At 36.0% G+C, this 12,652-nt stretch overlaps 1 protein-coding gene across 1 annotated transcript; it reads right to left on the bottom strand.

The window, feature by feature from the left end:
- Positions 1-7,344: 7,344 nt before the first annotated feature.
- LOC149555892 (TMV resistance protein N-like) lies at positions 7,345-11,706 on the bottom strand. The gene is made up of 5 exons (XM_089829993.1): positions 10,977-11,706; positions 9,703-10,801; positions 9,247-9,561; positions 7,928-9,139; positions 7,345-7,843 (listed from the first exon to the last, which is right to left on the bottom strand). Exons 1-5 carry the CDS (start codon positions 11,525-11,527, stop codon positions 7,415-7,417), a joined length of 3,606 nt encoding a protein of 1,201 aa, XP_089686119.1. The 5' UTR covers positions 11,528-11,706; the 3' UTR covers positions 7,345-7,414.
- Positions 11,707-12,652: the final 946 nt, after the last annotated feature.

Here is a 12,652-nt window from a genome sequence, read left to right on the forward strand (position 1 = left end):
AAGGGTGCTCCCCTTAATTCTACAATAAACAACTGAAACAAAGAACAACACAAATTGAGAGAAAAAAATGTGGGCTTCTAATTATCGCAACAAATGTAGAACTACAAAATTACAATATGCAAACTCACATGGGCACCTTCCTTGTAATAGTTTGTAAGAAAGAGTTGTGACTATCACCCAAAACTGCCCTAGACAACCTACAGACTTTCCTTATATAGGCACTTTTAACCACCCAAGAAGGTTCTAAACACTAAGCCCTAACCCTTGAGGCTAACCAATCTCATATTATATCATTTTATTACACTTTAATACATAAGATCAACTCAAGACAAATTATAAATTACATTTTTGAAAGGGTCCACTTTTAGAGACCATAACTAACAAACCATTGACCTAATGGGTTATTATAACTCCATTCCAAAACACTCAAATAGTGGTCTACTATGTTTAATCATGCAAGCATCCATTAGTCAAGGTTTTGCCTCATTTTGGAGCCATTTTGGCCTTCATCGTTGGACTTGAAGTTTGGATGGCCAAAATTCATACCAAAGATAAGCAATAAATGCACTAATACATATGATATGACAATAAAACTCAACCAGTAGGCTGATATGTCTAAGATGAACCTCTACATATGAGATTAGAACAATTTGAGCACATAATATCAACTTACTAAAATTAACAAGCTCCCACAAATAGCAACTCTATATAGGAATATCTCTTATTGAAAACACAAAAACTTTAAAACTAGAAATAGAAATATTTTTGGGTGATGAAGATTGCCCTTACACCCCAGATGTTGATGCATCAAATATGCAAACTTATCAAAGGTCGTGATCATCAACGAATCATTGAGGGTATTTGTGTATGTTAGAAACTAGAAGAGACAAGTGGCTATTGTATTAAAATCATGTTGTTCAAAGCTCAATGATGAAATTAAGCAAGAAAAATATAAAAATATAAAGAAGTGATTAATTGCATTCATGTAGATTAATATTGCATTCCATTTTTCTTATTCATCAATCTTTCTAAGGGTAAGTATATAATTTAAGAGATGCCATAGTTTCATGAGGGTAAAGGTAATTTTTAAATAAAAGAATCATAAATGCCTTACAAATTTCCTCTAACGGAGTATCCTAGATTTTACCAAAAATATTAACTTACATTAAGTTTTCACTTCATTAATCATTAATCATTTTAAGTTACATTTGGTTACATTTTTTTCATCAATTTTTAAATGTATATATAACATTATAGATTTCATTACTTACATTTAGTTTCATTTCATACTTAGAATCAATATTCATTTAGGTTCTATTGAAATATTGTATCATTAAGTTTATTTAAATTTGCATTTGTTTGCATTTCTCATTTTATCACATTTGCAACACATTTTAATTCTTTATATTAATTTTCATTAAGTACATAAATAATTTCCATATCATGATTATTGTATTACATTATATTTGATTACGAGTCATTTTATATAATTTTTCATCAATCATAATGACATCTCACAATAACTAGAATTTTTTCAAATCAATAGAAACATATATAGATCATTACGTTCATCAAGTAGTCTAAAGTAATTTGCATCCATTAAAGAATAACCAATTTGCATATCTCAATATCAAATGTATATTCTATATCCATACAACACATCATTTTCACATTTCTAAATCAAAGACTCACATAAGAATATAGATAAGACACATCAATCATATAGATTTTTATATCATAAAAATATAAACTTTATAATACTATGACATCAAATAACCAAATTAATCAATCAAAATAAGAATAATAATCCCTGAGCAAGATCAATTGAATATCATACATCAATGGTATATCAAAAATCATAGTGATACATCCATGGTACATCATGACAATATGACAAATAGCATCTTTGTGTCCCATTATTTTGATTTGGAGGCTATTGATCAATAGAGGAACCTAATCCATCACTTGTCTAATATATACATATGGTATATATGACAACTCCTATCTCGTTGAAGATCCAACTATGGTAGGAGTTTTTGGATGCCTAACTATCATAATCAAAATCAATTTCTACATCATCATGCCAAACTTTTGTAACTATGATCCTATTCACAATACCCTAGCCTCCAAGGTTTTATTTGTGTCTCTAAATGAAGAATCAAACCTTGATCCTTAATAGGCACCTGCACTAGAGGTAGACCTTGCATACAATTTTGTTGAACTAGAGATGTCTATACAAAAGGCCAGGGTTTTGGAATATGGACCTAACTAGGTGACCCTTACATTCATCATCTTTGTCTCCTCTAATGAAATTTTTCATCCCCCTACCTCGCTCTATGCTAGCCCACAACCACTCATCAAAATCATTTAGACCTACTACACTACTATTACCAGGAATAGTCATGTCAACTATCAAAATTCTTAAGATAGAGCCTATACTAGGTCCAAAAAATACTCGGTTGCATCCTCGAACAACCTTAGGAATGGAACCTGGTGCTAATGGTGGCACTACTAGATAGGACCTTGTCTATCAAATAATCCTCTATTGGATGGGCCTAGTGGAATATTTACTCTCTATGGAATTTTTTATTGTTCTACCTCATCTAGGAGAAAGATGTCTACCCTTGCATCCATCATCCTAATGTCTAAGAGCTCTTCCTCTACCCTTGAGTTTTAATAGAGAACCATCCTCATCATCATTATCATCTCTTAACTCCTTGACAATGGAAGGAATCAACTCCACTAGATCTATATATCTAGGAAATTGATGATCCCTTAACCATTGTATGTACTCATGATCCATGCTTGCATTAACTATATCATCTCTAAGAGACCATCTCAATTTATTCTCTAACATGTGAAGGGAAGAATTTCAAGCCACATCATACTCCAGTGTGGATCCCCATACTGATCTCTCTACCTAAACTCTAGCATAATGAGCTACTCTTTGAGGTATCCCTTGTCTCTTGTCAAATTATCACAATACTCTCATAAAATAAAATATCTCAACCATGGATGGTATGCAGCCAAACAATTATTGAGGCATAAATAAATAGACTATTTCATCATCATCCTTGATCCACACCTCTATACATATGTATGGTCTCCAAATGAGCTCATCTAAATCATCAATTATATGTCTCCAATATTCAATCTTCCTTACGCAAGCCTGGACAATGATACCATTATAGACATATATGTATGGAGATCCCTATGGTCTATATTTCACTCCAATAGGCCATGTAATGGAAATATTCTCCCATTTCCAAATCTATAAAATATTTACTTCTGATAATAAGGTTACACCTCAACTATAAACAACTTGATGCAATTTATAGTATAATAGAGCAAGTACACAACTTCCTAAAGTAAACATGCATGGTCATGCAATCATATCTTGAATAATTTGGCCTCGTCCTATGGAAAATCCATGCCTTCAATATTAGGTAGAAGAAACCCTCCAATTAAACTTGCTAATACTACTAACATAGGCTCATATATCAATATATTCTTCCACTAAATGTATGCATTTCCAACAGCTGAATTTTTGAACAACCTTATTCATATAGTCTCATCGTATGCTTGATCATAATATAAAAACTCACCCTCAGTTGGTATCTACAGAATCTAATAAATACATAATAACGAGTCATGGTCATATCTCCTTAAGGTAAGTGAAAGGTGTTATTCTCTGAGTGTTACTACTTGGCTACAACTATCAGTAAACCCCCATTCACTTAGAACTAGGGGATATCTAAAAGATACCCCAAATCACATCTATCTATGATTTTTCAGTCTCTATCTGACAATTTATTGATCAACTCAAATGGTCAGGGGTATAAACCACACACATATAGTCCATGTCTCACTTCTTTTTCAAATCAAATCAATCATATCAATAACATCATCAAAAGTGGTTGTCCTCAATCAATCTAGGGTATTTGCAAGATCATGGTGTGCCAAAAAGTGGCGATGTGAAAGAAAATAGAGTTTGAAAATGTCTAAAAGCATTTCAAAATTTGCTCTGACTTTTTTCCACTCATCCTGATACCAAAGCTAAACAGTACGCACAAGCCTTATCAAGTATTTGATTTCATATTAGATATTTGATATATTATCGGATATCCTAGGGATGCATTTGTTTAGTTCTAATGTGTCAAGAGGGCTCATAGGTTAACCTATGACCGCTCTCGATGCATTAGAACCAACCAAATGTGTCCCTAGGGCCCAAGGGATCCTAGTGACATATGTTGTCATGGAAACCAACCAAATGCGTCCCTGGGGGTCTTAGGGACCCTAGGGACATATGTTATCATGAATGTGTTGACCTCTTTATGGATCTGAATCCTTAGCTTGACCTGGCCTGGTATATAAGGGGTATGCATGTGACTGCATAGGGGTGGGCCCCTATGGTGGCTTGAGTTGGATATGGGTAAACTTTTGGCAAATCTAGTAGCTTTGGATATGCGATTAAAGCATATTTATTAGGTTCTACTTTTGAAAGAAAAAACCCCCATCACATTTCACCTATCAATATACCTAATTCCTTATAAATAATGTCGATCTCCGAAGCATCTTCTACACTAGATGCCTTCGCAAGGCTTGAATTACACTATATAGTACTACCTAAACCTCTTCCTTCTCCCCCTACTAAAGGATGGAGATTGGTTAGTGCAAAGCCATTGGAACTATGTGCATTGAACGTTGCCCTAGGGCTGGGGGTCACGAACAACCTGTGACCCCTCTCAACACATTTTTCATGACAACATATTTTTCTAGGGGCCCTAGGACCCCTAGGGATGCATTTGGTTGGTTCTAATGTGTTGAGAGGGGTCATAGGTTAACCTATGAGCCCTCTCAACACATTTGATGACAACAAATGTCCCTAGAAGTTCTAGGGTCCCTAGGGACACATTTGGTTGGTTCAAATTCATTGAGATGGTTCATAGGCTAACCTATGACCCCTCTCAACACATTTCATGACAACATATGTCTCTAGGGGCCCTAAGGTCCCTAGGGACCCATTCGATTGGTTTGAGTGCATCAAGATGGGTCATAGGTCAATGCATTTCATGACAATGTATGTCCCTAGGGGCCTTAAGGACCCATTTGGTTGGTTCGAATGCATCAAGAGGGGTCATAGGTTAACCTATGACCCCTCTCAATACATTTCATGACAATGCATGTCCCTAGGGGCCCTAGGGCCCCTATGGATGCATAGTAGGGCTCACCCATCTCTATCCCATCCAATTGGCCTTGCTTCTTGCCAAAATTCTAGTGTCAGTGCAGGGGGTGCATAGAATTGTAGGGGGCCATCCTTTGCTCCTCGAGAGGAAGGGCAGTATTCCTAATTAGATGCTGGGTGGCAGCCAAAGGAGACAACACTTGCCCACAAAATTGGGTGGGCTTGCCTCCTTGATCTCCTTGCCATTTACTCTATAGCCCTACTATGACAAAGGGGGCCCATAGAATTGGGTAGAAGCACTATCCAATCTCCCTACCTCGAGGGGACACATTTCATGACAACATATGTCCCTAAGGGCCCTAGGATCCCTCGAGACGCATTTGGTTGGTTCTAATGCGTCAAGAGGTGTCATAGGTTCTTTTTGATGTGGCCTTCATTCCTACATAGAAAGCTTGCATTAAGCCCACCCAGTATGGAGATAGGGTGAACATGGTTATGACCCTAAATAAAGAATAATATTTTATTGAGAAGTTCTTTACCTTGGTCAATCACAATGAGAATTCTCACATAAGAGTCAGAGAAAAGAGTAGATGACTTGTCTATTCTTATAACTTTTCCAAGGGGCTCAAATGCTTGTGGAATGAGATTCCAAAGGAAAGGAGAGAGTTGATGGTGATCCATCAAGGAGAAGGCAGGACCAATTATTTTGCATTTATAGCTTTCAAAGACCACAAGATTGCCCTAAATTTGGAGTTACCAATTTTACAAAATTGCTTCTCCACAATATGCTTATGGGCATTAGAGTCTTCAAAAGAAAGGATAAATAATCCTTTCTAGATCATTATAAGGTATAAAAAGTGGTAACCTATTTGCTCGCTCCAGTTGTGAGAGCCAGTGCACAACAAGTAGGTGGATCAATTGTGACAACCCAAGGTCCAACTACGAGCTTTTTAACTGCAACAACTTGTGGAGCCATTCATTTAAAAAAGATCTAGTGGGGAACTTTTTGATGTCTTATGCAATGAGGAAAATGGTTGTGTTCCTAAGCCTACCAATCTCATTCTCAATGGCTTTGTTCATTAGAGAATTAGGTATAAGAACATATATAGGCACATGAAGACATGTTCTTACAAGAATCTCAATTGTTGCATTCTCCATCACCGCTTCTTTTCTCTGTCACCTCAAAGCTGGTACCATTTGGAAGGTTGGGCTATTTCTGAGGGGTTAAATGAAAGTTTTGGCTGTCACACAAGATTGAGAGATGGCATTCGATGGATGGATTGTAGTTAATTTTTGAGAAATACCTCTTAGAGAGTTATTATTCATTCCAAAAAAAAACTTAATTGCTACCTCAAATTTATGTTTGCAGGACGTTAATGTACTAGAATAAAGCCATCCTCCCTTTGAAAGGCCTCCTCAAGAGTCAGATTTTCGTACTTCCAAGACCAGTTGTAGCGCACTACTAAATTTTCATCCACACAACCTTTTTAGTTTTTCAACAATTTACTAATTAAGTTTTGAAAAACTAAAAAGACAAACTAATCTAATAAAATGTTTTTTATAATCTTTTGATATTTCATAATTCATAAAATGATTTTAATTTAAAAATGAAAATGAAACGAATATTATATAAAAAAATTAACAAAAAAATTAAATGCATAAAATTTGTTATGTTTAAAAATAAAAGAAGATATCTTAAAGAGAAAAATTAAAATTTAAAAAATTAATTAATTAATATTGAATTTAATATTTAATATTAGATCATTGGGTTTAAGAAGGAAAAAATGTAATGCCATTTTTATTTGGGTGTCACGCTGTGCCAAGTGGTTGAAACGTGCCGCTCTACTTTAAATTGAGATATCGTGAATGTTGGGTATAAAGATATAAACAATAATTCATTAGTATGGTCTCTAGAATGCCCAACTACCCTTCAAATATTTTTATCTTTAAAAATATTTGTAAATAATATCATCATTATTAAATTATTTAAATTATTTTGAAAATCATTTTATCTAAATCATTTTTAAATATTTCAATATTTAATAAAATAATTATAATTGTCAAAAGCTAATTAAAATTATAAATGTTAAATTTTCATTTAGAACAAATAAAATTAATATTCACGAAAACTTAAATTTTAAATAATCAATCAATAAACATTAAACATGAAATTCTAACATTCACTACCTATTAGGAAGGAAAGAGTACAATGACATTTGTTAATGGGTGTCAGGCTGCTAGAAGGGCTAGCAAGCGGTGGAAACTCTCCACCACGCTCTCTTCTTCGCCTCTCCCAACCATCCCTCCCCTCACCTTCCACCCCACTCCAAAACGCCACCCCCACTCCGACTCCCACAACTCCCATTCAGTGAGGTATCTGGAATGTTGGGTGAAAACACCCATCACTACCCATTCACCCTCCTCCAAATCCGAATACGTGGAACACCGACCAATATGATGCTCGATTCGGAATACCCTCGACCATGACATACAGTTTATAACGTAACATACTACCATGGCCTTGCCATCGCATGGACGCTTGAATTTCTCCTTGGAAAAGAATTTCACGTCAGAGAGATTAGGAAAGGCCGAAGACTTGATAAGTGACCATGCATCACCAATTGCCTTTGAACGTATCAGCATCTCTTCTGGCCATTTCTGTCCACAAACGGAAGTAAACATTTGTCAAATTAATGAAATGAACAAAATTCAGAATAATAAATGTCTCTAAACAATTACCACCTGAATCGTGTGAATGCAAGGCAACAGAGCTGATATATTCCTTGCTGCGAGTTCCACGTGCTTCAGTCTTTGCAACTGCTTCAAGCTCTCTACCTCCGACATATCCCTACACTTACCACCAACTATCAGAAGCCTCTCCAGTGATGTGCAGTGTTGTAAGCCTTGTATCTTCTCAACTTTGTCTCCACAACTTAGACTAAATACTTTCAGCGAAGCTAATTTAGTAAAACTTGGAAGCATCTCCAACTCCGGACAGTCATGTAGACTCAGAGATTGAAGGTTTACTAGGCCACCAATACCATTTATGTTCGTCAGCAATCTACAATGAGAAACAGAGATATCCTCCACTGCTCTTGGTAATGTGTCGACTTCCGTTAAATGGTCATTATACCCAAGACTGAGAGTCTTAAGGTAGGGACAACAGCCGTCAGAAATTGTAATCTTTGACACTGTTGTACTAAACAGATTTATTTCCCTGAGATTGCTCCCCAAAAATGTCTGCCCGAGATCCAATTCACCCATTGGACAGGAACATATATTCAGAGTCTGAAGCCTAATCAGCTTCTCAAATGATCTTGGTAATGTTTGCACTTCTAAACAGACCAAAGCCAAGTGCTCTAAAAGAGTAAGACTCCCCATGGAGTCCGGCAAAGATTGCATCTGGAAACAGCCATTTGATGAACCTATCTTCATCACTCTCAACTTGCTGAGTTGACCGATGTTAATTGGGAGCTCCCTTAACTTCGTCCCACTTAAATAGAGCTCGCTCAGGGAAGCCTGATTTGTTATGTGACGAGGCAACTTCTCCAATTGAGAGAAGTCAATAAGGTTCACATAGTGTAGCCTTGTCATGTTTTCCATTATGTCTGACTGCAAGGTGAGCTGCCTACAGCTTCCTAAATCAAGATGTTGTAGGAGCGCGAGCTGCTTGAAAGAATCTGGCAACATCCTCAACTGACTGCAACAAGCCAAATCTAGATGTTGCAGGTTTGTCAAATGTCCGAAACAGCCAGGCAGTGATAATAGTCTTTGAAAGTATTGCAATTCCAAATGCTCCAGCGATTGAAGATGGCAAAACTCCTCTGGCAGATTCTTCACATTGCTGGAACGTAAAGATATCTTCTTCAGCTTTTTCAAATATCCTATAGACTTTGGAATTCTTCTTAATCCATTGCAGTCAAACACAATCAACACTCTTAACTGCAGTGGAGCCTACAGCCAGTTTGAATTAGATTAAGACAATTGAATTCAATTTAGAACAAGAAAAAACTTGCCAAGAATATTTAATTCAAATTATAAAATTTCGGAGAGATACTTACTTTCACTCCATCCTTCCACAAGCCTATAATCTTATCGCAGTTGTAGAGCTCTAAAACTCTTAAATTTGTCAATGGTATCCATGATGGAAGATTTTTATGAGGAATTCTAGTGCACCTAAGCCATGCCAACCCTCTTGATAATTTGGCAATGAGTAGATTGCTCACTGAATTTCCTTCTACCAAAAAAATATTTAATCCATAAGGGAAAAGTCTTCTAGCTGTTCTGAAGCCACAAAGCGATGTGCTTGTATTTAACAAGGAATCAGGTAACTTTTGAATGTCATTAGTTGCTGCATTCAATATGATTCCTCTTATCTGGATAGAAAAAAGCAAAAGGAACAAACTTAAAATAGATCCACATGAACATACGATCTGAGAAACAAATAAAATAAACGAGTTTCAATACAATAATCTCAAACTTTATAACAGCGCTGAAAAATAACTAATTAACCTCACCTGTTCTTGTTTGTTAATCACCCTTAGCTGATCAGGAGACCATAGACGATAAGGTGGAAGAGTACTTGCAATTTTTCTACCTAAATCCCTTAAGTGGTCATGCATCCTTATCTTATTATCATCGAGAAGTTCAACAAGACATTTATTGACAAGCCTCTCCCAACCCCATTGACCACTCCACCCTGATCCTTCCCATACAGCAATGGCAATCATCTTATTCTCGCCAATGAAGAAACAAGCTACATCCAAGAACATTTGTTGTTCTTCTTCATCCAGAGCATCATAGCTCACTTTTAGCCTATTTATAATGTCATCTGGCAATAATCTAGATATTTTATGCAATACATCCTTCCATAAATGTTCATCAGAGCATCCATGAAGCTGGCCTCCAAGCACCTTTAAAGACAAGGGTAGCCCATTGCTAGCATTTACAAACTTTGCAACAAGATCGTCAAACCCTAACAGAGGAGAAGATTGTAAGAATGCATGCCAACAGAAAAGTTGCTTGGCATGAAGCCGATTCATTGATTTCATTTCATAAATGCAGGAGACACCCCAGGCATTCAGAACTTCCTTGTTCCGTGTTGTAATGACGATCAAACTCCCAGATGCAAGGCTACTCTTTCCGGGTAGTAAAGCTTCTAGCTGATCCCTATGATCGACATCATCCAAAATGACAAATACAGAAAGAGATCTCAAATAATTAGACAGAACCGTCTTGCCTTGCTCAATGTTGTCAAATGGCTGATCATTGATTGCAAACCCCAAATCTTTGAGAAGTTGTCTCTGTTTTATATGCAGCTCCCTTTTGCTTGCAGCATCTCTAACATCTAAAACAAAACTGGATTTTCCTACTGATAAACTTCTTTTATTATATAATTCTTTAGCCAGAGTGGTCTTCCCAGATCCACCCATACCCCAAATACCTACAAGTTGGGCATCAGAATGATTTTTTGCACATTCATTCACTGTCATTTCAAAATCTGCTACAGCTTCTTCAAGACCAACAGGATGTGATGCTACCTCGAATGGTACTCTTTTCATAATTTTCAATACATGATTCACAATATTCTTCAAAACCCTTTGCTTTTGCTCCTCCCTAAACAATGGCGAAACACTATTTTGGATGGGAAAGTGAAAAAAGAAGAAACATCGATAAACAGTGACCGTCCATTTAAAGATAAGTATATATAAGAAATATAAAAATATTGCTGGGAACTGAACATACACAGATGTACACAAGAGAAGAGAGAAAGATCAAAAGTGTTGCTTACTCATTATTATTGATGATTTCGCCCTCATAAAATGAAGCATTGTGGAGTGCCGTCTTCCACTCCTCGAGCCTCTCTGTATATCTATCCTTCTCTTTATGCTCCGCAAACGAACTCTCGTAGACCCCTTTCAAATGGCGGAGATGGGCGGGCTCAACTTGGTAGAAAATAGGAATAATGGGCGTGCCAGTGTTGAGGATGAAGGACAGCTCGGCAAGACACCAAGGGGATTTTGCATATGTGGGAGAAAATATTGCAATGTGAAGGGAAGCGGTAGACATTGCATGTTGTAATTCAGTAGGGAAGAAATCCCCCAATTCAAGATCGCGGGAATCGAGGAAGACCTTGAGACCCATAGCATACAGGGCTTTGTGGATATCTTTTGCCAGCTCCTCTTTTACATCGGGTCCGCGGTGATTGATAAAAACATCGTAGACAGACTTGTGCAATGGTGATGGTGACGATACAGATGCAGATGCAGAAGGGAATGGAGGAGCAAGGCCATGAAAAGCATTTACAATCTCAATCTCTGATTGATGAGAAGTAGAAGCCATGGAATCTGATTCAGCTGAACACAAAACACAGAGGCAGAGGAAAGCAATGGAAGCAGGGGCGATGCTGAGATAATCAGATTTGATGCGCAGACAGAAACAGGGGAATGACACATCCTCGAAGAAACGAGCAGGTGTGTTTTGGTCAAAATGACCAAAGTGTGTAGTTGCATTTAATCTTAGATTCCATCCTTTTTCTTGGTGTTTTGGACTTTTATCCAAAAAGATCTGATCTTTGAGGTACTCGTTTCAAACTATTCAACCTGAAAAGATCAAAATATCTTAACCTTCATCTAAAAGCGAAAGTACAATAATTCAATATAAAGAGATGTACAGTTAAAACCTGTTCCCTGGAGTTTCCTAGACTTGGGTTTATTTTGTCTGTAGCCGTTCATTTCATTTTCATTTTGTCTGTAGCACTCAACTGTTTGCTTCTCCAATAATGGCAGTTTACATGGAAACATGGGAACCGGCAATAGCGTAAAGGAAACGATCAAGGAGAAATAACGACGAACGCGACAGATTTGGTATATGAGATTTAACGTAACGCAAGGAAAGCGGCTCATGAGGGAACTTTGGACTAAATCTTAATCTTAATCTCTCATTCAAATGTTTGAAAACGAAGATGTAATAATTGAACATTTTAATTTGTATTTAAATTTAAATTTAAATATTTTAATACTAATTTTAATATTTTTATAGTTTATTTGTCAAGTTTCTTATAATTAAGATTTTAGGTTTATACTATTGAATATGATGTTGCATCAATATTATATTTTTAGTGTTTAAAATGGTTTATAAATTAAGTTAGATTTATAATTACTAAGTTATGTTTTAGTAAGTATTCTAATGTCACATCACATGTTTTGTCATTTTTAGATCTAAAATAATACATTTTATTCAAATATTAGTACTAGTGATCTAGTTATCAATACTAACAATTTTTAAGTTCAAATTACTAGTATTATAGTATTAAAAAAATTGAACATCAAATCAATGAATGCTATAACAACTATTGTAACACATACCCATTTATCATAGTAGAGTTGGTTCAAAACATAATTTCTTTCTCAAATTTTTGCATTATAAATTAGTTTATAGGGTGAAGAATTATATTTATTTGAATGT

This window comes from Cupressus sempervirens, chromosome 5, assembly GCF_028749045.1.
Source record: "Cupressus sempervirens isolate cs-2001-9-10 chromosome 5, ASM2874904v1, whole genome shotgun sequence".
NCBI classification, from domain to species: Eukaryota; Viridiplantae; Streptophyta; class Pinopsida; order Cupressales; family Cupressaceae; genus Cupressus; species Cupressus sempervirens.

Excerpts from the sequence above, each read along its gene's own strand:
- LOC149555892 (XM_089829993.1), bottom strand. The coding sequence starts at position 11,527 with ATGGCTTCTACTTCTCATCAATCAGAGATTGAGATTGTAAATGCTTTT. Across the intron at positions 10,802-10,976 it reads GAAATCATCAATAATAATGA|GGAGGAGCAAAAGCAAAGGG; the intron begins GTAAGCAACACT and ends GCCATTGTTTAG. Across the intron at positions 7,844-7,927 it reads CTTGCATTCACACGATTCAG|AAATGGCCAGAAGAGATGCT; the intron begins GTGGTAATTGTT and ends GTTTGTGGACAG.